The 22,365-nt window shown below is 40.8% G+C and overlaps 2 protein-coding genes across 2 annotated transcripts; both read left to right on the top strand.

The window, feature by feature from the left end:
• Nucleotides 1-11: 11 nt before the first annotated feature.
• On the top strand, nt 12-4,647 carry ssuh2rs1 (ssu-2 homolog, related sequence 1). The gene is made up of 13 exons (XM_053317391.1): nt 12-257; nt 352-419; nt 1,368-1,466; nt 1,648-1,723; nt 1,858-1,987; nt 2,187-2,247; nt 2,892-3,013; nt 3,118-3,180; nt 3,264-3,346; nt 3,471-3,563; nt 3,684-3,789; nt 3,934-4,041; nt 4,181-4,647. The coding sequence occupies exons 1-13, from the start codon at nt 235-237 to the stop codon at nt 4,319-4,321; spliced, it is 1,173 nt and encodes a 390-aa protein (XP_053173366.1). The 5' UTR covers nt 12-234; the 3' UTR covers nt 4,322-4,647.
• Nucleotides 4,648-5,090: 443 nt separating this feature from the next.
• Nucleotides 5,091-20,500, top strand: LOC128357142 (DDB1- and CUL4-associated factor 1-like). Its single transcript, XM_053317390.1, has 25 exons — nt 5,091-5,275; nt 6,005-6,125; nt 6,248-6,324; nt 6,417-6,490; nt 6,579-6,692; nt 7,979-8,116; nt 8,321-8,917; nt 9,264-9,365; nt 9,457-9,615; nt 10,003-10,182; nt 10,363-10,572; nt 10,733-10,902; nt 11,020-11,144; nt 11,560-11,795; nt 12,621-13,696; nt 13,808-14,006; nt 14,130-14,212; nt 14,845-14,929; nt 15,040-15,273; nt 15,931-16,024; nt 16,499-16,603; nt 16,845-16,918; nt 17,019-17,114; nt 17,205-17,478; nt 19,025-20,500. Exons 2-25 carry the CDS (start codon nt 6,013-6,015, stop codon nt 19,078-19,080), a joined length of 4,671 nt encoding a protein of 1,556 aa, XP_053173365.1. The 5' UTR covers nt 5,091-5,275; nt 6,005-6,012; the 3' UTR covers nt 19,081-20,500.
• Nucleotides 20,501-22,365: the final 1,865 nt, after the last annotated feature.

Raw genomic sequence — 22,365 nt, 5'->3', positions numbered from 1 at the left:
AGAACTTAAAATTGTGCGCACTTCCCGTAAAAGTTGTGGTCAACTTGAGCACTTATAATTTATCGTTTTTTTCTCGCGAGCTGTCAATTCAAACCAATCAGTCAACGCTGACACTAACGCGAGGGCTGGAGATGTGTTAAAAAGGTAAATCAAAATTCGTCTGTCACATGATTGGTGATATCACATTGGTGGTGAGACAAGCCTGAGAACTTTCGACTTGTCCAGCGCGTTGGTATGGAGAAACAGCCCATTATGAGGTGAGGATCGCTTCGTTTAGCTCTCAACTTTATCTAACATACAGCTCTTTAAGCTCTCTTTTAGGCCTTAACTTTCGTTTCCTGTCACTTCCAGCTACCCGAACCCAAACTACGGAGCGGCCAATTATGGTTATCCTCCAGCAGCAGCAGCGGGGGCACCTGGTAAGATTTAATTACAAAGTTTTTGCGCTGAACCGTGAGCCACTTTGATATACTGCTGGTAAAAATATATCACAATTGCACACTTCCGTAGGTCCGGAAACGTATTGCTGCCACCCCAAAAAATGAAAAAAAAAAAACCCCATCAGTATCACGTGATAACATATTATCACATTATAGTTAGTCACAGGCAGACGTGGACTCCCTATGATGTACTATTCTTACACTTTCTCCATATGATCATGCCCTCTATCTGATGTGATGGCTCTATCAATGGTTAAAACATCCTGGGGCCATTTCATCCTACCATGAAGTCTATATATAGAGATATGTCATTGCGCAACTTAAAATGAGTTAAAAGACAACAACCTGTGTGCTCTTTAAAATGTGTGTTAGGCTATCTGTTTTTGTGGACTGTGGTGGCTCCTCCTACATCAGATTAATGAATGACTATCTTAAGAGCTGGATCCTTCCGCACGTAGGAGAGAAATCACATGTAGAGGTGTGGCGTCTTTTGCGCGTACAGGTACAGGTAACGTGAGGTCCGCTTCTCTATATGGCAGCTTTGAAGTGTTGTGATAGTTGCGAGTTTTACAGAAGTTTAGTTTATTGTCTAGTTAAAGGCTCAACCCCTGCCTGTCAGTCTTTAAAGTAGGTGCAATATATCTCAGAATGGCGAATAACATGGAGGGTCAAGGTAAGTCACACACTTACTACACTCACTGTTTTATGTTGTTGACATGTAAAAACTAAACAAAGATGTCACAACCCAAGAATCCAGCTGTATTGACTTAAAAAATCAAGTGGTGTATAGAGGAGTCTCAGATTCGGATTCAGATAGTTTATTAAAAGGCAAGTGATTTAACGCATGAAAACTTTTAACAGGACTTCACCTTTTGAAAGACTTCATCTGACTCATTTGACAGAACTGGTTTTTCTGGTATGTTTTAGCAATGTTCGCCCCACCCGCAGCAGAGGGACCCAGTGCTCCTCCAGCTAGCATGTTTGACAGCATGCCTGGCTATGAAGGAACTATTGCAGGAGGAGGAGGTACAGTATGCAGTGCTGACTTTTGTGGGGGTTTCATTGGTCCCACTGACAGCATCAGTGACAAGACATCTCACACAATACTGTCACATATATGTACTAAAAAGAAAAAAGCACTGATGGATTTCTCGTAGGAAAAACAATGAAACAATATGTCATTCTCATCTCTGAATATCTGCTGTAGGTGGATATCTGCCTCCTCCAATGCCTTCTCAGCCAGTCCCTCAGCCTCAACCTGGGCCTGAACAACCACATTGGAAGTAAGAATAAAAAATGTTCCTTTCTTTCAACATGATGTTTTCCATGATGTGTTTATTTAGGAGCTATTACTAAATATCACTTCCTCTAAATGGGCAGTATGACCTAATGTATCTCATTCCTTCACTGCTGACAGTATTCCATCTATAAGTGAAGATACTGCCCGGGACGCGTTTGCCCTGTATGTGTCCAGCAAGTGCTGCTACAGTTCAGCTCCAGTAAAGGACGGCACTATCACCAATATGGAGGCATTCAATACATACAGGGTAAAAAGAAAAAGTCTATCTTTGTGTGTACATAAAACGGGCAAATGATGATTGAAAATCAATACAATTAATGGGTATGTATGGTCATTTTAGATGTCAATGCATTGATAACTAAAGTAAATGGCAGTAGAACATGTAGTATAACCAGAAAGTGCAATGAAACCTGCTGCTTGATTTCTCCATCCTTGCTTTATTTTAGTACCGCCTGGAAACCTTTACTGAATCAAGATCTACTGAGTGGAGTCATGAACCATATCATGGTATGTTACTGTTTCTTTGTGCATATTCTGCTTAGGATCTGCAGCTAAGTATTTGTATTTATAGATTATCCTATATCCTATATATTTTGATTAATTGTCATAAAATTGTGAAAAATGACCACAACAAATGTCCTGATCCCCAGGGGACATCTTGTTGTTTTGTTTGTTTTTACCAACAGCAGAAAACACAAACATATTACATTTACAATTATTTACAATAAAGAAATAAATCAATCAATCAATCTTTATTTGTATAGCACCAAATCACAACAAAGTTATCTCAAGGCACTTTACACATAGAGCAGGTTCTAAACCAAACTCTTCAGGTTTTAATTTTAAAGAGACTCAACATTCCCACATGAGCAACAGTGGCAAGAAAAAACTCCCTTTTAACAGGAAGAAACCTCAGAACCAGACTCAGAGTGGGCGGACATCTGCCTTGACCAAAGCAAATTCTCATTTCTGATGTAATCAAACCAGAAAATGTTGTAACTTTAATGATTAACCAATAGCCAAAATAGTTGGATTAGATAAGAATTAGTCAGTGGACTAATCGGTTTGTTTCAACAGTTCTTCTGCAGTGCACTTAGCTACTTAGGGTGAATGCTCAGTAACAATCTAATATGTTGTCTTATTTGGATCAGGCCAGCCAGTGGATGCATATGTCCAAACACCTCCTGGGCCTTGGGATATTCAAGCTAAATCCCCCAGTTTTTTTATGGATAGCAAGGAGATTATCAAGGTTCCCTGCACCTCTTCTCTCAAGGTAAATTATAACAGCACTGCATAATATACAACATGTTTATAGAAGATAAGATCCTGTTATTGCTTTGTAGAGATTTTACCTAATGAGAAACATTTCATCTACAGAACTGCCATGTTTGTATGGGAATGGGCCGAAGACCTTGCACACAGTGTGTCGGTGTTGGTAATGTAAGTAAATTCCACAGTCCTTGTTGAAATTTAGCTTTAGTGAGATCATCTGATTATATGCTTTGTTTTCTTGTTCATACCAGAAAGTTTGTTGGGTGTGCAATGGATCTGGTTTCCGCCACGGGGACGATCGATGTAACCACTGCAATGGCAGAGGGAGGGAAAAGTAAATGTTACCCATTCTATCTAAAAGAATTTTTATAAGTGACAGTAAATTCAATTTCTAAACACTACAGTTAATGCCTTCCCTAAAAGTTACTGACAGTTATTTCCACACTCTTCTGTTACAGTTGCAACCATTGTCATGGGCAAGGATCAAGGCAATGTGACACATGTCATGGAAAACAGCAGCTTCTGGTCTACATCAAACTCACTGTGAAATGGTGCTATTTCCTTAACATTGTTTATCTGTCAAGAATGTCCAACTAATCTAATGTAACGAATAGTCTTTCTTTTATGATTTGAAGTACACCAACATTGTTGTTTTATGTACATTATTTCAGGACCAACAACTGTGATAACTATGTTGTGGAACAGTCTAGTGGACTTAAGGTGGATAACCTAAGCAAGGTGTCTGGCAAGGAGCTTTTCAGAGACTCTCAGTACATGGTAAAACATGTTTCTCATTTTCTCAGTGGGCACAGTACATAATATTGGAGGATCAGGCTTCTTGTGACAAACAATTTGAATGTCACTGAAACAGCGACAGTGGTTCAGCAGCACTGGTAAATATGTTCTGATCACCCTGTGTAGGTATACCCAGTGGTGGGCTTCCCCGACCCTGCAGTAGTGCAAGCTGCGCAGCGTCTTGTCAATGAACACCAGGCCAAGTACTCCCAGACATCACGCATTCTACAACAGGTAACACAGCATCTACTTATTTATGTTCAAATATTTAAATATTATAAAAATATCTTGTTAATGTAATGGACTGTACATGTGATAAAAGCCTAATTTTGTATTTTTGTAACATGTCTCTATTTTTCTTATTTGTCTCCAGCGTCAAACCATAGAGCTGATCCCTGTCACCAAGGTGACCTACTCATGGAAAGGGAAATCACATATTTATTTTGTTTATGGGAATGAGTTCAAAGTCAATGCAGATGACTATCCTGCTACCTGCTGCTGCACTGTAATGTAATTACAGCCATTGTGTATGAAGGTTTGTCTTCATCCAGGCCACTGGATATCCAAATAAGTCACCTTTACTGAAGAATTAAGTCGTTTGTATTTTTAATTCTTATTCTTGTATACATGCATCACAGAAAGTCTGATACATAATCATATCATATTACCCTTAATCTCTTTTCCCCTTCTAATTTTTTAAATGATCACAAGAAAAGTATTTGTTTTCTAAATACTATATTTTTGCAGCAATATTGTAATATGTAATGTACATTTTATCGTTTAAAAATTGATTATCTTGCTTTGCAGTATTTTATCGATATGATTACATTGTATTTCTTTTTTTTAAAGTGACAAAAACAATAAAAACTGTTTATATGTACAAAATGTACAGAACTTTATACATTCTGGGAATATATAACAAATACAAAGAAAAGTAAGTGTATACGTAAAGAACATGTACATATTACAACTACAAATTAACACTGGGGGATGGGGATAAATATTTTTAATGTAGCACAATGTGTTACAGTTTTAATTGCTTTTGGTTTTAGGGAGGATTGAATGGAATAAATGTATTGTTTGATCTCATTGCTAAATGCAATAAAGCCAAACAATATATTCTTCCAAATTAAATTAAAACTTTCATCAATATTTACAACAATAAATTCACAAAGGTTTTTGCCTATAGCCTATGTCCTCACAAATGGGCAATGTTTTGTTGGTAAGCCGTTTCGTCATTAAAAGTGGACCGTCGGTCGCTCAGGAGATGACGTGTAGAACGTGTTCGCCATAATGAAAATAAACCGTCAACACAAAGCTACAACAAAACACATTAGGTTTTGGTTGTGAGACGTCCATCGATAACTAGATAGTCACATCTGCAGCAGTCAAGTGTGGACAAATATCGGTGGATACAAGTATTTGCAGATTTGGCAAAAACCAAAGAAGAACTGAGCGGAAGAACGAGGTAAAGTTAGCATACGAGCTAACTAGCCAGGTTTACCTGTGCTGGTGCTAGCTAACAGCTTACTGCTCGGTTACATGTTCACACAGGCGCCGGGTCTGTGAGGTTTGAATCTGACACAGTAAGCTGTGCATATCTGGGGGCATAAGTTTAAAGTAAACTATAAGTGGCCACTTGGAGAATGTCGCTAGCGAGCTAAATAGCTGTGCTTCCTTGTTTAGCCACAGTGTTGCTAACCAAACACCGCAACAGGCAGAGCTGCTTCCTGCACTGTAACACAGCAAGCATGGGGTAGTAGTGAAGGTGCTGGTGCAAATATTGCATTTCATACCCAATCCGGGAAAGTTGCTTTAAATATTTTAAGCAGTGCTGTAACTTTGAATAGTCGTGCTTGTATATCTGTATTTGACAGTTGCACCCCCCCTCCCCCCCCAGGGAGAAGTCTGCTGCACCTGCAGACAGCAGCTGTGTGAGGGGCAGAGCAGCAAGTCTGTGTTTTTATTCCCTCGACCGTAAAGAAATATAATTTCTGACCTTCTCAGCCGGTTGAACTGAAGTCATACGTCTATGCGATACATCTCGGTGGTGTTTTTATTGACTTTTTATTATTAAAAGTCACAACATACGACTATACATTTTCTGTCGTTGTCGCCTGTAGTGTATCAGATGAATGAGGACATGAGTGTACAAATGCATGAATAATAAATGAAATACTTACTGCCACCCTGACAGGCAGTGTTATGGCGTCAGCATCTGCCAGTGTGGACTCCAAGGCAGAGCTGACTGCTCTACTGGAACAATGGGAGAGGGAACAGGAGGGCAGCACACAGGAGCTGGTCAATATCATCACCAAGTGAGTACTTATATCTCTTGTTATTTTATTTTCTTTAAACTGTTGAGCTAGTTCCATACATTGTGCTTAAGATGATGAGACTAAAAGAGTGGCAAAATGCATTGATGCGCTGTAACTTTCAGAATCTCAGAGCTTGTTGAGAAGGAGACAGAAGAGTACCACAAAGCGGACCCAGATCCTTTTGATGATCGACATCCTGGTATGAAAAAAACAACAAAAATGGAACACTTGATGGCAAGAATACTGGAGATGTAAGAGTGTTGTTTTTGACATTTCCCTCTTGGCCACTAGGGAGAGCTGATCCAGAATGTGTGCTGGGGCACTTGCTCAAGATCCTGTTCAAGAATGACGACTTCATGAACACAGTAAGAATGGATGGACTGAATGAAGACTGCTCAGCCTTTTTATTATCTGAGCTGGAATATGATTTTTTTTCTGTCTTCCCTTTTGTAGCTGGTGAATAGCTATGTGATGACCAGCAGAGAATTTTCTCTCAATGCAGCAGCTTGTCGCCTGCTGCAGAACATCATGCCTGGGCTGGAGACAGCTGTGGTCTTTCAGGAGAAGGTACTTTATTCCTAACTTCATTATAAGACAACATCATTTAGTTATTTCCCTGTTCACACTTAGTGTTTCATTGATATTGGCTTTTATGTTAACTTGTATGTTCTTTTAGTTTTCCTGATGCTTATTGAACATGACATGGTTCAGGGTTTAATGGTACATTAAAGGGTAGGTTCAACATTTTTCTAGTGTGTTCTAAAGTAATAAACATAAGGTGACATTAAGAAAACAATGTATGTGTTGGGGGGGGGGGGCAAAACTCACCTCCTTCTGTGCAAAAATGTTATTTAAAGTTTCCTATAAGCTAATATGAAGCTGTCCAAATTAGTCAAATCAACACAACTGAAACTGAAAAAACAGTTTAGTTTAGTTTATTTGGATCCCCATTAGCTGTTACCCAGGCAACAGCTACTCTTCCTGGGGTCCATGTTAAAATAAATACAACCAATTACAATTACAATTACAATATAACATAAATAATCTGTTTAAACACAGAGGAATTGTTGTAACTGTAACTTTATTTGACTAACTCAGACTGCTAAAGCCTCATATTATCTTTAGATAAACATTTAAGTATGTATTAACTTAAAATGAGGACTTTTTGTCCCCCATCACTTACATTGTAAGCCCATTTGGAGGAGATCTGCTTATGGTCAGTATGTAAAGGAGGGATGATTACAGCAAACAAAACCTATTTGAATGTTCATCTATCCTTTTAGTAATTTACATTTACACGCCCTCTACTGGTGACATTATACACTAGTGTTTAGCATACTGACATAAATAATAAAGCCAGCAATCATTATCAACAACAACGAGGGAGCTGCATAAAAAAGACTTCTCATTTTGACTTTGACTGTCATGGGGCAGAAGGTAGAGGCAGGGAAATGTTTTTTGTTTTAAACATCGTAGTGTTGTTAGAAGTAAGATGAGTGATTCTGTGAGTTATACTGACCAACAACGCCGCCAATCAGCTGTTTTAAAAAAAAGTTGCAGTTCAGCCTGCAAGTTAGTTGCACTTTGACCATCGTTCTGTGAAAACAGACTTTTGGACATAGATAAATAATGGTCACTTGACTTCTTTAAAAAGATACAAAGTCTGTATTTAACAATCTGCAATGTAGATGTGTTCATTCAGAACCATTTTTGTACATTTTTTATGGAAAATATTATTTGACCAAAAATGTTTATTTTTCATTTTCAGATTAATAATTGGTTGAAATTCTTACAGAAAAAAGAGTGACAAATATTCTAATGTGTGTTTCATCATTATCCTTTGTTCTTCCCAGGAGGGCATTGTTGAAAGGCTGTTTAAGTGGGCTCAGGAAGCTGAGCAGCCCCTCAGAATCTATGCCACAGGCTTGTTGGCGGGAGCCATGGAGAACCAGGACATAGCAGCCAACTACAGAGAAGAGAACTCTGTTTTGGTCAGTAGGGGATGCTGCGGTCTTGAATGTGAATTTTATATTAATGAAATATGTGAAAGCACATAGTGATAGACAAGTTATTATTTCGAGTGATAAAACTGTGTTATCCCCCAAAGCACTACAGCAATTTGCTCATCATCAGTAGGTCGGTGGCGTGAAGTAGCAACTGTTCATCAACTTGTTTTTCATGCTTTACTTTGACAGGTGCCTTTGATGCTGCATCGATTGCGCGAGCTTCAGGATAAGGATGCTGAAAACAAAAGGGAAATCAAACGTCCTAGTCCCAGGAAGACTTTGGGTGAACCTTTGTTACCTTTGGACGAGGAGACTGTCGACGGAGGCTTTGAAGAGAAGTCCTTCACACCAGACAGAAACGGAGCTGAAAGGGAGGGGACAGGGCAGAACGAGGATGGCGAAATTCCGTTTTCAACCATCGAGCCTGAAAACGAGCTTTCGTTCCGTTTCACCTCTCCTCATAAGACCAGCAGCCGTTCTAACTCGGCTGTTAAAACCATGATGAAGCCCATATCTGCCCTGGGTTCACTGACACACCCAGGCATGTCTGATGGTAGCAGTTACCTAAAAAGGAGGGCAGAGAGGGAGAGTGGCAGGACCTCAAAACAGAAGTTAAACTTCTCCCTGCCAGAGCCAGAGAGGAACTTCAGTGAGCTTTCCAACAGCAGTTGGTCTGAGATGAGCCCCTGGGTGATTGGCAACAACTATCATTTGTACCCTCTGACCCCAGAGATCGAGCAGAGACTCATCCTACAGTATCTCACTCCTCTGGGGGAATATCAGGAGGTTGGTCCATTACCATCAGCCTACACAGTGTATAATAAAATATGCAGTGTGTATAGCCGCTTTGTTTATCACTCCAGGCGATGTATTTGTTCTCGTCTTTTCACAGACTTCCCAGCAGATGTCAGCCTTCCTTAATTATGATTAAAGAAAACTTTCTGTTTTGATGCTATGAAAAGATTATGCTGAATGGCCACCTCTTGCATTTTGACTTTATAGAGGAATGTTAAATAGAAGCAGGCATAGTTTTGGATGGTGAACCATAATTTGTGGCAGCTAGTCATTTAGAGATTTTCACAGTAAAGCAAATTATTCTATCTATACCAATTCTTCCTTCTTCTACCTGTAGCTCCTGGCGGTATTCATGCAGATGGGAGCTCGTGAGCTGCTTATGCATTATATGGATCTAAAGCAGACCAACGATGTGCAGCTCACCTTTGAGGCTCTCAAGGTAACATCTCTGTTCTGCACTTCTAGCCCCACTATGGTAACGAAACACAAGCTCTTCAGACTAATTTCTCTATGTTTCTCTCGTCTCACAGTACCTAGCTTCTCTGCTGCTGCACAAGAAGTTTGCTGCAGAGTTTGTGGCTCATGGAGGAGTGCAGAAGTTGCTGGAAATCCCTAGGCCATCTATGGCTGCTACTGGAGTGTCCTTGTGCCTCTACTACCTTGCCTATAACCAGGACGCCATGGAAAGGGTACGGAAAGATACGCAAGATGCAAATACACAGTGAAATCAATAATATTGCGACAATTTGCCAACCAGAATTTTCTTGCAACTTTTTGTGCATATGATAAAGACAAAATGTTGACGTTCAAACTGTTTGTAGCAGCTAGAGCTTGGAAAATTGTTGTTACATTGTATTGTGATAAAATATATGTGGGTATTCCCTTGATTATCTTCATATTTTAACTGACACAATTATGAACTTATATCTGTTCCATATGAGTGAAGAGTGAATTCATCTACTACTTGATGTCATCATACCCACATTTATAAATCCTCATTGTCAAACCATTTATTGTTAGTTCAGACAGTACATGTGTACAAGTTTGTATTCACTGGTGTGTCCTCTCCTCCAAAGGTGTGCATGTTGCCCCACTCCATCCTATCAGATGTGGTTGGTTACACACTGTGGCTGTTGGAGTGCTCACATGCATCCGGCTGCTGCCACGCCACCATGTTCTTCTCCATCTCCTTTTCTTTCCGTGCCGTCCTGGAGCTTTTTGACAAGCAGGACGGGCTCCGGCGCCTTGTCAATCTGGTACGACAAACCAGCAGTTTGCCTGAAGTGAACCACACTGTAACCACGTAAACATAACCATCTGTATTATTCATAGAAAATATATTTGAAGAACGGAAAATACTGAGCTGCCATTACAATGTCACAACATGTTATAACAGATGATGACTGCATACTAATATATGATATCACTGTTTACAGATTAGCACGCTGGAGATCCTGAACCCTGAGGACCAGGGAGCGCTGCTGAGTGATGATGAGATTTTCTCCAGTCGGCAGACAGCCAAGCACACCTGCATGGCCCTGCGCAGGTACTTTGAGGCCCATCTGGCAATCAAGGTGGAGCAGGTGAAGCAATCCCTGCAGCGCACAGAAGGGGGTGCCCCCATTCACTCCCAGCCCTACTACAAGGTATATAGAGGACAGTGGTTAAGTGAGAATTTCATGAATGGATTTATTAATCTAAACATGTACAAATGAATGTTGCTGATTATATTTTAACTGTAAATTAGATTAATTTTAGGGTTTATGTTACAGTAGTGACCCTTTGTATTGTTGTCTCGTGCCCCAGGCGGTCAGCTACAGCCGTGAGCAGGTGGTGGAAATGATGGAGTTTCTGATAGAGTATGGTCCACTTCGACTGTACTGGGAACCAGCAGAAGTCTTCCACAAACTGTCCTGTGTCCAGCTCCTCCTGCAGCTCATTTCCATCGCCTGTGACTGGAGGACCTACTATGGCAGGTATGGATCACAGTAATACTCTTAATTGTCTAAAATATTATCCTCTTTGAAAGAAACTGTTTCCACCCTCAGATGTTGAGCATCATCATCATCACCATCATGTTTCTGTTCATGCAGGAGTGACACAGTGAGGTATGCCCTCGACATCCTGAGTATACTCACAGTTGTTCCAAAGACCCAGCTGTTGTTGTCTGAGGCTGTTGCTGTTCTCGATGAGGGGGGATCCACTGTTTCCAGTGTTGGTAGGTGTTATCAGAGTGTGATGTAATTTCAGCTAAGATCCATCAAAACAAGACTTTTAGTCTGTAATGCAATATAATATGTTCATACACAAGTGTTGTGTAATATATGAAACGAGAAAGTTAAACAGGGCACATAAAAAACTACAAAATACAGCCAATAATCCCTAAATAGGTACATTGTCCTAGAAGATTTCATGGTGTGAACATCAAGTTGAGCATTTGCTTTTTGGAAATGCAGGGCAATAAAATTTAAATTATTATTAGCCTCAACAGAATGTAATAACATGCAGCGGCTGTGTGTTTCAATTTTTGTTTATTTCATAAAACCTGTGCCCAGCTCTGCTTAGAGAATACACATCTACAATTATTATTTTTCTGCAAGGTTTGTCATTTAACCATTGTCTTTTCCTCTCAGGAATGAGTATAGTCCTGGCGGTGGCAGAGGGAGAGGTGTTTGTGAATGATGCAGAGATTCAGAAGTCAGCTCTGCAGGTCGTCATCAATTGTGTCTGCGCTCCAGACAAACGCATATCCAGCATTGGCAAGTTCATTGCAGGCACTCCCCGTCGTCGCCTGCCCCAACAGACCAAAGCCAACGAGAGTGTGCTCACTAAAATGTGGAATGTGGTGCAGTCTAACAATGGCATCAAGGTAGGGTTAAATTATACCAGTGACCAAAACCTTATGATTTTTTATTTTTGAAGACTGTGCTTGACATTTTTTACAGCATTGACAGAAGGTGACTGCAAAGTATTGGGTCACTCTGTAAGGTTTAGAGTCTGAAGTTGTGCCAGAGCATCATGACAGGTACTCTTAAGTGCTCACTGGTCAACTGGTGAGTGATGAATTGTACATTGACTGGACCATTTCAGAGAACAGTGAAAAGCTTTTTCTCAAGCCTTGCATTCACCCACCAACACACACAGTCATGAACTGTGGCAGAGCTGCTCTGCAGATGTTGAGCTGGACATCAGCAGATTTGAGGTCTAGTGTAATACTCAAGAACTCTTTGACATATAAGTTGAACATTGCAGAAGGAAAATGGTCAAGTAATTATGACATGCCAATTTCCAGGCAGTGAGAAACGTTTTTTATGGGGTTAGAACAGAAGAATGCCTGAAACTTAATCAAGTAATGTCAGGCTGTAAAATTGGAGGTCAGGAAAAGCCAACCATCATGTTAAAACACTCCAACAAAACTTGGACTAATGAAGTAAATATGAGGCAAATACTACAACATGTTATTAAATGTTTTGTTGGTTCTATAAATATATGATAGGCTGACAAGTCGAGTCCACTTGTTCAGGAATACCATTACTGTAAATTGTGTGCTGCCTGAGCAAGGAATTGTGGGATAGCAGTTCCTCCCATGCTCTTGTGAACAATAATCCTGTGTTTCCCAGGATAAAAGAGATAGTAAATGAAGTTCTGAAGCACTTTTCTTTCATATTTAGAGAATTCTGAATCTGTCCTGTAGGTGCTGCTCTCCCTGCTGACGGTGAAGATGCCCATTACAGATGCCGATCAGATCCGAGCTCTGGCCTGTAAGGCTCTGGTGGGTCTGTCTCGCTCCACCTCCGTCAGGCAGATCATCAGCAAGCTACCTTTGTTCAGCAGCGGACACATCCAGCAGCTCATGAAGGAACCTGTGCTCCAGGACAAACGCAGCGAACACGTCAAGTTCTGTAAGTTTGCAGCTGAGCTGATAGAAAGGATCTCTGGGAAGCCCTTGCTGATCGGTACAGACGTGTCTCTGGCGTGGCTGCAGAGGGCCAGCGTGGTCGCTCAGTCCAGGATCTCCTTCCCTGAGAAAGAGCTGCTGTTGCTTATTAGGAACCACCTTGTGGCCAAAGGCCTTCACGACACAGCTACCACGCTCACCAAGGAGGCAGAACTCCCAATGGCATGTCTGTCTCATTCTTCACATTCAACGTCTGCTTTCCCTCCCGTCGCTCCTCCGCCCACTGCCTCCCCTGTTGCCACTCTGCCCCGGACCCCACGGCTGGCCAACGGTGTTGGGTCAAGACTCGGCAACCATACCTCTCATTCGACCACCCCTGGATCCAGCCATCCACAAACTCGCCCTTCTACATCACAACCCACTGGGTCTTCTTGTACTGCTTTCCCCTCAACGTCTGTGACCCACTGTAGCAATGGTTCGCCACTGATCGGCCGGATTGTTTTCTCTCGCGAACGGCAAACAGGGTGTGGTACAATGAGCTGCAAGAAACCTCGGGTGCTGAGGCAGAAGTCTGACCATGGCGCCTTCAGCCAGAGTCCAGCAATGAAGAAGCAGTTTGACAGACACCTACCTTCCCCACCTGCATTAGACAGCATCATCACAGAGTACCTGAGGGAACAACATGCACGTTGTAAAAACCCTGTCGCAACCTGCCCGCCTTTCTCTCTCTTCACCCCGCATCAGTGCCCAGAGCCCAAACAGAGACGCCAAGCACCCACCAACTTTACATCCAGACACACACGAAGAGTTATATATCCTAAATACGGAGGAGTAGATGGAGGGTGCTTTGACAGACATCTCATCTTCAGCCGGTTAGCATCCAGACTTTCTGTGGTGTTAATTTGACAATCATTGAAAAATGGGATTACTTGATCGCCCCCCCTATCATTGATTCTCTGCACTCTGTATTTTCTATTTCTCAGGTTTCGTCCCATCTCAGTGTTCAGAGAGGCTGATGAGGATGAGAGTGGATTCATGTGTTGTGCCTTCTCTGCTCGTGAGCGGTTCCTGATGCTCGGGACATGCACAGGGCAGCTCAAACTGTACAATGTGTTCACAGGCCAGGAGGAAGCCAGCTACAGCTGTCACAGTTCAGCCATTACTCACCTGGAGCCCTCACGGGTCAGTAGAGAAAGCTACCAATATATCAACAGTTTTAGATCATGTCTAGCTGTTGTTGCTGAATGTAATCTTACCTGACCTCTAACATGTAAGACATTTAACCATCATATTTTTTATTTTTAGGATGGCTCTCTGCTTTTAACGTCAGCCTCCTGGAGTTACCCTCTGTCTGCACTGTGGGGCATGAAATCAGTGTTCATCATGAAGTAAGTGATGTTTCAAAAAAATAATTAACTTGAGTGGTTAGGGCGCATGCCACATATGCAGTGGACACCAGTTCAAATCTCGGCTGGAGGACCTTTGCTGCTGACCCCCCCCATGATTTCCTGTCTCTCTACTGCTAATAAAGGTGTCTATGCCCGAAAAAATCTTTAAAAAAAGAAAGAAGAAGAATTAACTCTTATTTTTACCAGCTACCTGGTCAAGTAGTGCAAAATTTCCGGAAACCACTTGACTGCTGTCGAACCAAAGACTATTGATCAACGGTTCAGTTAGGGACATGTTTGTGATCCTACTGCCTCCATGTATGTGGTCTCCTCTGCCCAGTGTTACAGCAGCTTTATGCTGTCAAATGAGGGAGCTGCCGCAAGAGGATGACATGCTGTCTAATTATGCACGCTAACAGCCTGAGGGCTGCAGTCTTCAGTGCATGGAACACAAGCACTTGGGCTTCATTCATCCGTACTGTTTAACCAAGGCAATACTGGGACTCTGTCGATTGATTCAGAATTGTTCTACAATGTCTTTAAGCAATTGTAAGGTTTAAACTGCTCAGCTTTTATATTCAGAGTGGCTCCATGTTTTCGATTAAATGTCCAAATGTTGCTCCTGTCTTTAGGCACTCCTTTCTGGGTGACCATTATGTAGAGTTCAGCAAGCTCTCTCAAGATCGTGTCATTGGGACAAAGGAAAATATAGCACGTGTACGTATATTAGTATTTTTTTAACCATGACCATTTTTAATACAGAAAAAAATGACCCGTCAGTTTAAGTAAACAGGTCAATGCTCACATTAAGCCCTTCTCTTTGCCAGATTTATGACATCCAGACAGGTCAGGTAACTCTGACTCTGAACAACCCAGACCTGGCCAACAACTACAAGAGGAACTGTGCCACCTTCAACCCCACAGACGACCTGGTTCTGAACGATGGGGTGCTGTGGGACGTGCGCACAGCTCAGGCCATCCACAAGTTCGACAAGTTCAACATGAACATCAGTGGTGTTTTCCACCCCAACAGCCTGGAGGTCATCATAAACACAGAGATTGTATCCTTGAGTCTTGAAAACTTTGCTTGAGCAGGAGGTAGCTGGACAGTTTTTGTAGCAAATAGTTGTTTTGTTTTTTTGTCTTAACTGGAGAGTAAAGTAAAGTACAAACTAAAGATGCAATTTAGGGCCTTACAGTACAGTTGAGTGCATCAACTTTTGTTGCATAGACGGTTCCAAATATGCTAATGAAACGTTTGTTTTAGTCCTCCAAATATACTCTTAATGGCTGCTGCGATGAATGTTTGATGAGTACATTTTTATGGATAGAAAGTCACCATGAGGAAAAAAATGGAGCTGCATTTGAGTAGCATTCATTCAGTCTTTTTTTTTTAACTATAATTGTACATATTAAACGGCTGATATTGATCACATTATTGTGGTTCAAAGAGGGCATGTTTAACATTGGCCTTAGTAGAATGTTTCATAAATCTGATCAGGACAAAAAACAGTTGTGTCAGTGATCAAATTTGTGGTAACTCAAAGGACAGGACGACTATTGAGCTTTTATTTCTCTGCTAAACATTAAATATTTATTGCACTAAAAATTGATTTCACTACCCTGGGGATAGTTTTAATCGCTGTGTAATTAATTTCACAGCAGATTTAGTCGACCCAAATGAAAAAGAATGTAATGATCCTTAGTCTGAGCTTCAGTGGGATCTGCGGACTTTCCACCTGCTACACACAGTTCCTGCTCTGGACCAGTGCAGAATAGTCTTCAACAATAATGGCACTGTCATCTATGGAGGTGAATACAAAATCCGATGCAGCATGGGAAACGTAGAACAGTCAGTTATCAAGCCTACAACTCACTTCACAGTCAGTGCAAGTGTGTGAAAGATGCTTTTGAGTGTAAGGCTTGTCATTATGAAGCAAAGTGAGCATGTGTGTATTTGGAGAGAGGTGTGAACGGAGCCCGCAGAGGTGTGTGTGAGAGAGTGTGTGTGTGTGTGTGTGTGTGTGTGTGTTTGTGCGCACATGTGAGCTTGGATGCCACAGAGTCAGTCAAAGCCATATGGGCAGAAGGCTCGGTGTTGGACTGGCAACAGAGAGAACCAGCTGGTTCACACCACCTCACAGGAAGAGCCATGGGCGTGCCGTAATGGCTCTGCCCGTACAACAAACCTGTGAGCTGCCTCTGAGCCAGAACCATCCCAAACCATCTCGCTGTGCATGGTTTTTATTTTTCTGTGCCTCATTCTGTGGCTCTTTATTTTTGCAGCAATGTTGCAGGCTGATGATGAAGATGACATGATGGAGATGCAGATGAAAAGTCCATTTGGTTCATCATTCAGGACCTTCAATGCTACTGACTACAAACCAATTGGTAATACCCTCACCTCACCTTAACTGAAGTTTTAGCTAATGAAATTTTAGTTTTTCTTTTTAGTGTATACGTGTATGCATTATATTACATACTATAGTAGTAATCATGTTTAATTATTGTAATTAAATGGTCATGTAAAGCAATTAAGAGTATCTTGACGAATAGATAAAATGTTTTATTTATTGAATTGTGATATTTGTAAAAATTGACAACTGACACATGCTCTTTGCTCTGTTCTCAGCCACCATTGATGTCAAGAGGAATATATTCGACCTTTGTACAGATACAAAAGACTGTTACCTGGCTGTGATCGAGGTAACTACTCACCATCTTTAAAATGCAACTATTTTGACAAAGGTTGTGACGATATATGTGTGTAAATGGATTTCCTTTTCTTCTTCAATCTATCCCTTAGAACCAAGACTCTGTCAACACTGACACGGTCTGCAGGCTGTATGAAGTTGGCCGGCAGAGGCTTGCGGAGGAAGAGGAGGAGGACGAGGAGGATCAGGTTCTACCATTGTTCTTTTTGTTTGTATATAACAGTATCCAAATAAACAAAACTGACTTGACCTGATTTTTTTTGTCGCTGGTGTACCAGGAGGATGAAGATCAGGAGGAAGACGATGATGATGACGATGACTCCGACGATGACGTCGACACTGACCCCCTCATTGCTGAGCTAGAGAATGAGAATGGTGGAGAAGATGAGGACGATGAAGAAGAGGATGATGGGAACGACGAATTCTCTCCTTCTGATGAAGAGGTGGCACGCCTGCTCGAAGAAGACGTTGACGTTGGGGATGATGACGATGAGGATGACAATGATGAAGATGACTCTGATAATGATGATGTTGATCTGGATGGCGACAATGGTGAGTAATGCTTCAAGTGAACTATGTGGGGTTGGGGGGGGGGGGGGGGGTCTACAGGTTCTTATGATAAATTGACTGCATTGAAATAGTACCTTTCTAGCCATCAGGGCACTTTTACACTACAAGCCACATTCACACACACACACTCATATGCTGATGGCACAGCCTTTGGGAGCAATTTGGGGTTCAGTGTCTTGCCCAAGGAAACTTCAACATGTGGACTGGAGGAACCGATCTTCCTGCTCTACCTCCCGAGCCACAGCCGCCCCTTTTATAAAGGATTCAAATGTTTGATGCAAGTCCTTGAAAGGTCTTCAGTACATAATTAAATTTTTGCCTTCTAAAATGCAGATTTTAAAATGTAACTTCATCTTTGTGCAAAAGTTTAGCCAGGAAATACTTTAGGATCTGACACTGGTATCGTCATTCTTGATTTAATCTTAGTGTGGTGATAAAAATGTTTGTTACTTTAAGCCATTGGATAGCTTTATTTAGATGGATTTTTGTGAGTTTTTGTCATCTCTTTTTGTTTTGTACAGTTACCATGGTTACAAGTGTTGGAAAAAAGCACTGTGTACTTGTGCACACACACTGTGCTCATGTAGTATTACAAATGATATGTTGTGGCCTAATTCCATACTACATACATATACTTGTGTACACTATATACTTTATTCTAGTCTTTATAGTATTGCCATGCACTGTTGAAAGGCATACAAACTGAACTGTCACTTAGTCACACCAAACAAAAAACAGTAACATATATGTATTGCCTTCAATTGTTTCAAAATGCTGCTGCTAGGATTATTATTGGTTCAAGAAAACAAGATTATATAACTATTCTGGCCTCCTGTTCATTTTCACATTGATTATAACATTTTACTGTTGGCCTTCTAGACTTAAATATACCACTTATTATATCAAAGATCTACTAACCCCTCATGTGCCCGGATGCCTGCTTAGATCAGTTGATAGTGGCTTTCTGGTCGTCCCAGAGCCTGATTGGTGACTAAGGGCTATCAGGCTTTTGCAGTACAGGTCACCTATGTCTCTTTGATGTATACAGGTCATTGAATAAGACTTTTGTCCATTTGTTTCTTAAACATTATCGTTATTGTATGAAACTTTCATTTAATACATTTCATCATAGTTCTTGTTTTCATAAGTTACTTTTTTATTTAGTTTTAGTCTCATTTTTGTCATTGAATACTTTTTAGTTTGATTTGGTGAAATGAACACTGGTCCTAATTTGCTGTCTGGCTTACATGATTCAACGATGCTGATGTTTGTTAAATTTTGAGATTTTCACCATGTCTGGTCAATGTTGTCTTTGTCAGTGGATTTTCAAAAATGCTGTCTCTGCATGTTTCAGGCGTTGAAAGAATGACAGAGTACCAGTTTAAGACAGGAAAAAAAAGATTATAAAGCTATTTCACGTTGTGCATTTTTTGCTATTTTGGCAGTTTGACTCCTTATCCACTGACATATGCAGCATCAAGTCTGTATCAACACATTTCTAAGCCTGTTTCTGTCTATCAAACAACAGACAGCTCCGACAACTCTGACCTTGAGGATGACATCATCTTATCCCTGAATGAGTGAGGAGCGATGGGAGTCTGGGACGGAGCGACCGGACAACATGTCAAGACTTCTGCCTCATAGATATTTGAGCTGCAGAACAGGAGGCAAGAAGAGAGAGGATGATATCAGCAGATAAGGTGGGAGATAACTTGGAGCACTGCCAGTTTGAAACAGTAGGTGTCTGCACACTGTGGGGACTCTGAGTGACAGGACCAACGGAGATCGAAAAAGAAAAAAAAACACACACACTCACACACACACACACACACAAAAAAGAAAAACGATGGGCAAAAATGATTGTATATGATATAGTTTTATAAAACACGAGTGAGCTTGATGTTGAGTGAAATGGCCAGTGTGCAGATGTAGTGAAGAAAAGTTTTATATTTTATCATATTGACGACTCTTTAAATGAGCCTCTCCATTTGATATCGACTCACTCATTTTTGTAAGCCTCTTTTTGGTCACAGATTAGTCTTTGTAGGGGAAAAGGCTTACATTGCAGAGCTTGTGGGTCTGCATTCGTGTTGCAAAGGACACAATGCATTCTCAAGCCCAGACTTCGCCAAAACGCCTGGAAAAAATCACCAAAAAAAATAAGAAAAAAGGTATTGAATTAGGCAGCTAATGCACAAACATGTTGCCGATGGTTCATCAAGCATTAAACCCACTGTCAGGTTTTACTTTAAAATGAACTGATGACCAAAATGCCACACAGCAGTGCCATTAGTGAACATCGTCTCCTTTCATTTCGTTATGTAAATAGCAAAGTTAAATCAGCTTGGTGCTCCTGAATCGCTGAAGAAATCATAACTAGTGTGGACACTGTTACAGAAATATTGACGCACCTGCTCAGTGTCAGCACATAACATAATGAGGCTTTTATAGGCCCCTACCATTGTTTTCTCTCACATCTTTTCTTTAATGAGCCATGCAAGGATTCAGGTTTAGTGGACGTTACATGAAAAGAAGGCAGGGCTTTGTGCTGTTGATAACGGCAACGGTCCAACGGTACCGTGAAAATTTAAAGGTTACTTAAGACTACAATACAGATGATTTATTACAGTGACTGATGTGGTGTTCCGTCAATACAGTGAACTTCAACTCTTGCAATAAAACTGATCTGGCTAAATCCTGGAACGACAACTTAGGAGGATTGGAAATATAAAATAATGGTTAAAAACAGCAAAAACAAACACAACAGTCTTTTCATTGCTAATTTTCAGTTTCCAGGTGGGTTTAAAACAAATGCCTAGCTTTGCACACTTTTTTGAAAGTAGTGCAAACATGTCATGATTTCTCATATTTTTGCCTTGTATGTATTAATTTTGCTAGTTTTCTTTTCTGTAAGGAGACTATTGCATTGAGTTTCTTGAGACAGTTAATGTACAGCTTGTATGTATCTAAAGGTATTTTTCCTATAAATAAAACTTCAAATTTAGTTGTGTGTTCTTCTTTCATTAAGTGTGAATGATGCTTGAAGGGTTTATTGCATTGGTGTGTTAACATCTGTGGCTTTTTAAGAGGTCACACATTAAGGAAGAAAGCAAAAGTGCATCTATGAAGGGAAACCAACAAGCCAATGTTAAGGTCTGATAAACATGAAGCGTGATTGTTATTGGCACATGCAAGCAAGAAGGAAGCAGGAACCTTTCTGTTAACATTCATGGGATTTTATGTTAATTCTATCAACAGTGGGTGACAATAGTAAGGCAAAATCTTTATCTGATTATATGTAAACCTGGTTTTAATAAATTCACCCCATGTGAAGTGAGATCACAGCTTTCCAGGCTGCTTTCAGGTGAGCTTAGAGACGACCTCCAATGGAAAATTAGCGTTTGTATTAAGAATGACCCCTAGCATTGTTTAATCATATATTAGTTGTGCTATACATTTGTAGCATGTTAATAATAATCACATATTTTCACTATAGTTTCCATAAAGTAACTCAGGTCTCTTGACTGTTGAGTTGTGCATGCAGGGATTTGCTGTTAGATTTTCCTGTAGCCTCCCCCACAGTTAATAATAGAGCACATTAAAATAGTCACTAGAACCACATTAAGATGGATCAAATAAATCTTCTAAATTGTGTGTGTGTGTGTGTGTGTGAGAGAGAGAGTGCCTGCAGAGGCACGTGTGTATCCATGTGTACAGACAGTGATTATTTGTACATGAGGCACAGAGCCCATGAAAGGTATGTTCCTGAAGAGTGTAAAGAAATAAGAATATGTGTGTGAGTGAAGACAGGTGATGGATGAGTTGGTAGGATGTGGGTCTTATTGCCTCCTCTGCTGGCTCTCATTGTCTGCTGGCTTTGGGAGTGTGAAACAGATAGCAGCTCTAACTGTATTAGGCAATCCCTGTTTGCAGTGTACCAGTGTGTCATTCTCACAGTGCAGCTGCATCAGAGCAGGAGCTAAATGTAGCCACAGCTCTTGCCAAGTTGAACAAGTGAAATGCTGTCAAATCTTTTTTTTTGGGTTTTTTTTTTTGTCATTTAAAATACTCTGTGAGCTAGTTATGTTCCATTTGCATGCAGTAGTGTCACCTGAGCACATCCTCACCGAGTACATTTAATTTTCCCTCTAACATGTATTATCTGGGATGCATATTTAGCTTATAAAACGCCCCACACTCCTCCGGCTTTATGTATGTGATTGGAACACCGCCCACAGTGTTCCACTTGAAGTAATAGACAGATGGGAGTCAGTCACAGCGTTGCTATGATGGAGAGAAATTACCCTGCTGAATACTGCCCTCCCTCCCACACTACATCAAACTCGCTGGACGCTCAAATCACTCTTGTTTTTCGTGTCATGATGGCTTAGTCTGTATGACCAGATACCTTTGTATATGTAATGCACGTAGATGATCAGATGTGCATTGAGAAATGTGTGAGATACCCTGTGATGAAGATTTTTTGGGTTGATCTGCTTGTGGTTGTTTTCTTCCCAGAGCAGACTGATGTTAAAATGTTCAAATCAAGGTCGATAAATGTTGGCAGAGACACATCGCCATGGAAAAACATAAATGGCGTTCGTGAAATATTTATTCACAGGTTTTGAGTGTGTTTCACAGTGTTTACTGACTACGATCTGTTCATTGTGTGGTTTGAAGTCTTCCTCCCTTCAGCCATATAATTAGTTCATATTAAACTCTACATAACTCCTCTGGTGTTGAAACATTTGGTTTAGTAGCTCATCAGACTATTTTAAATTTTAATCACACTGACTCACTTTTTTGATAACCCCAGTGTGTGAAATCCCTCCACATGTTGTTACTGTGTGCACAAGACACCTAAATGAA

This window comes from Scomber japonicus, chromosome 4, assembly GCF_027409825.1.
Source record: "Scomber japonicus isolate fScoJap1 chromosome 4, fScoJap1.pri, whole genome shotgun sequence".
Taxonomy (NCBI): Eukaryota; Metazoa; Chordata; class Actinopteri; order Scombriformes; family Scombridae; genus Scomber; species Scomber japonicus.
Note: the sequence above shows the minus strand (reverse complement) of the source record. Positions and strands in the feature narration are given on the sequence as shown.

What these genes read in the sequence shown, in the direction of transcription:
- ssuh2rs1 (XM_053317391.1), top strand. Translation starts at nt 235, where the DNA reads ATGGAGAAACAGCCCATTATGAG. An exon ending in AGGCATTCAATACATACAGG is followed by an intron (nt 1,988 to 2,186) that starts GTAAAAAGAAAA and finishes GCTTTATTTTAG; the next exon opens with TACCGCCTGGAAACCTTTAC. An exon ending in AATGGCAGAGGGAGGGAAAA is followed by an intron (nt 3,347 to 3,470) that starts GTAAATGTTACC and finishes CTTCTGTTACAG; the next exon opens with TTGCAACCATTGTCATGGGC.
- LOC128357142 (XM_053317390.1), top strand. Translation starts at nt 6,013, where the DNA reads ATGGCGTCAGCATCTGCCAGTGTGGACTCCAAGGCAGAGCTGACTGCT. An exon ending in AGTCTAACAATGGCATCAAG is followed by an intron (nt 11,796 to 12,620) that starts GTAGGGTTAAAT and finishes TCTGTCCTGTAG; the next exon opens with GTGCTGCTCTCCCTGCTGAC. An exon ending in TACTGACTACAAACCAATTG is followed by an intron (nt 16,604 to 16,844) that starts GTAATACCCTCA and finishes CTCTGTTCTCAG; the next exon opens with CCACCATTGATGTCAAGAGG.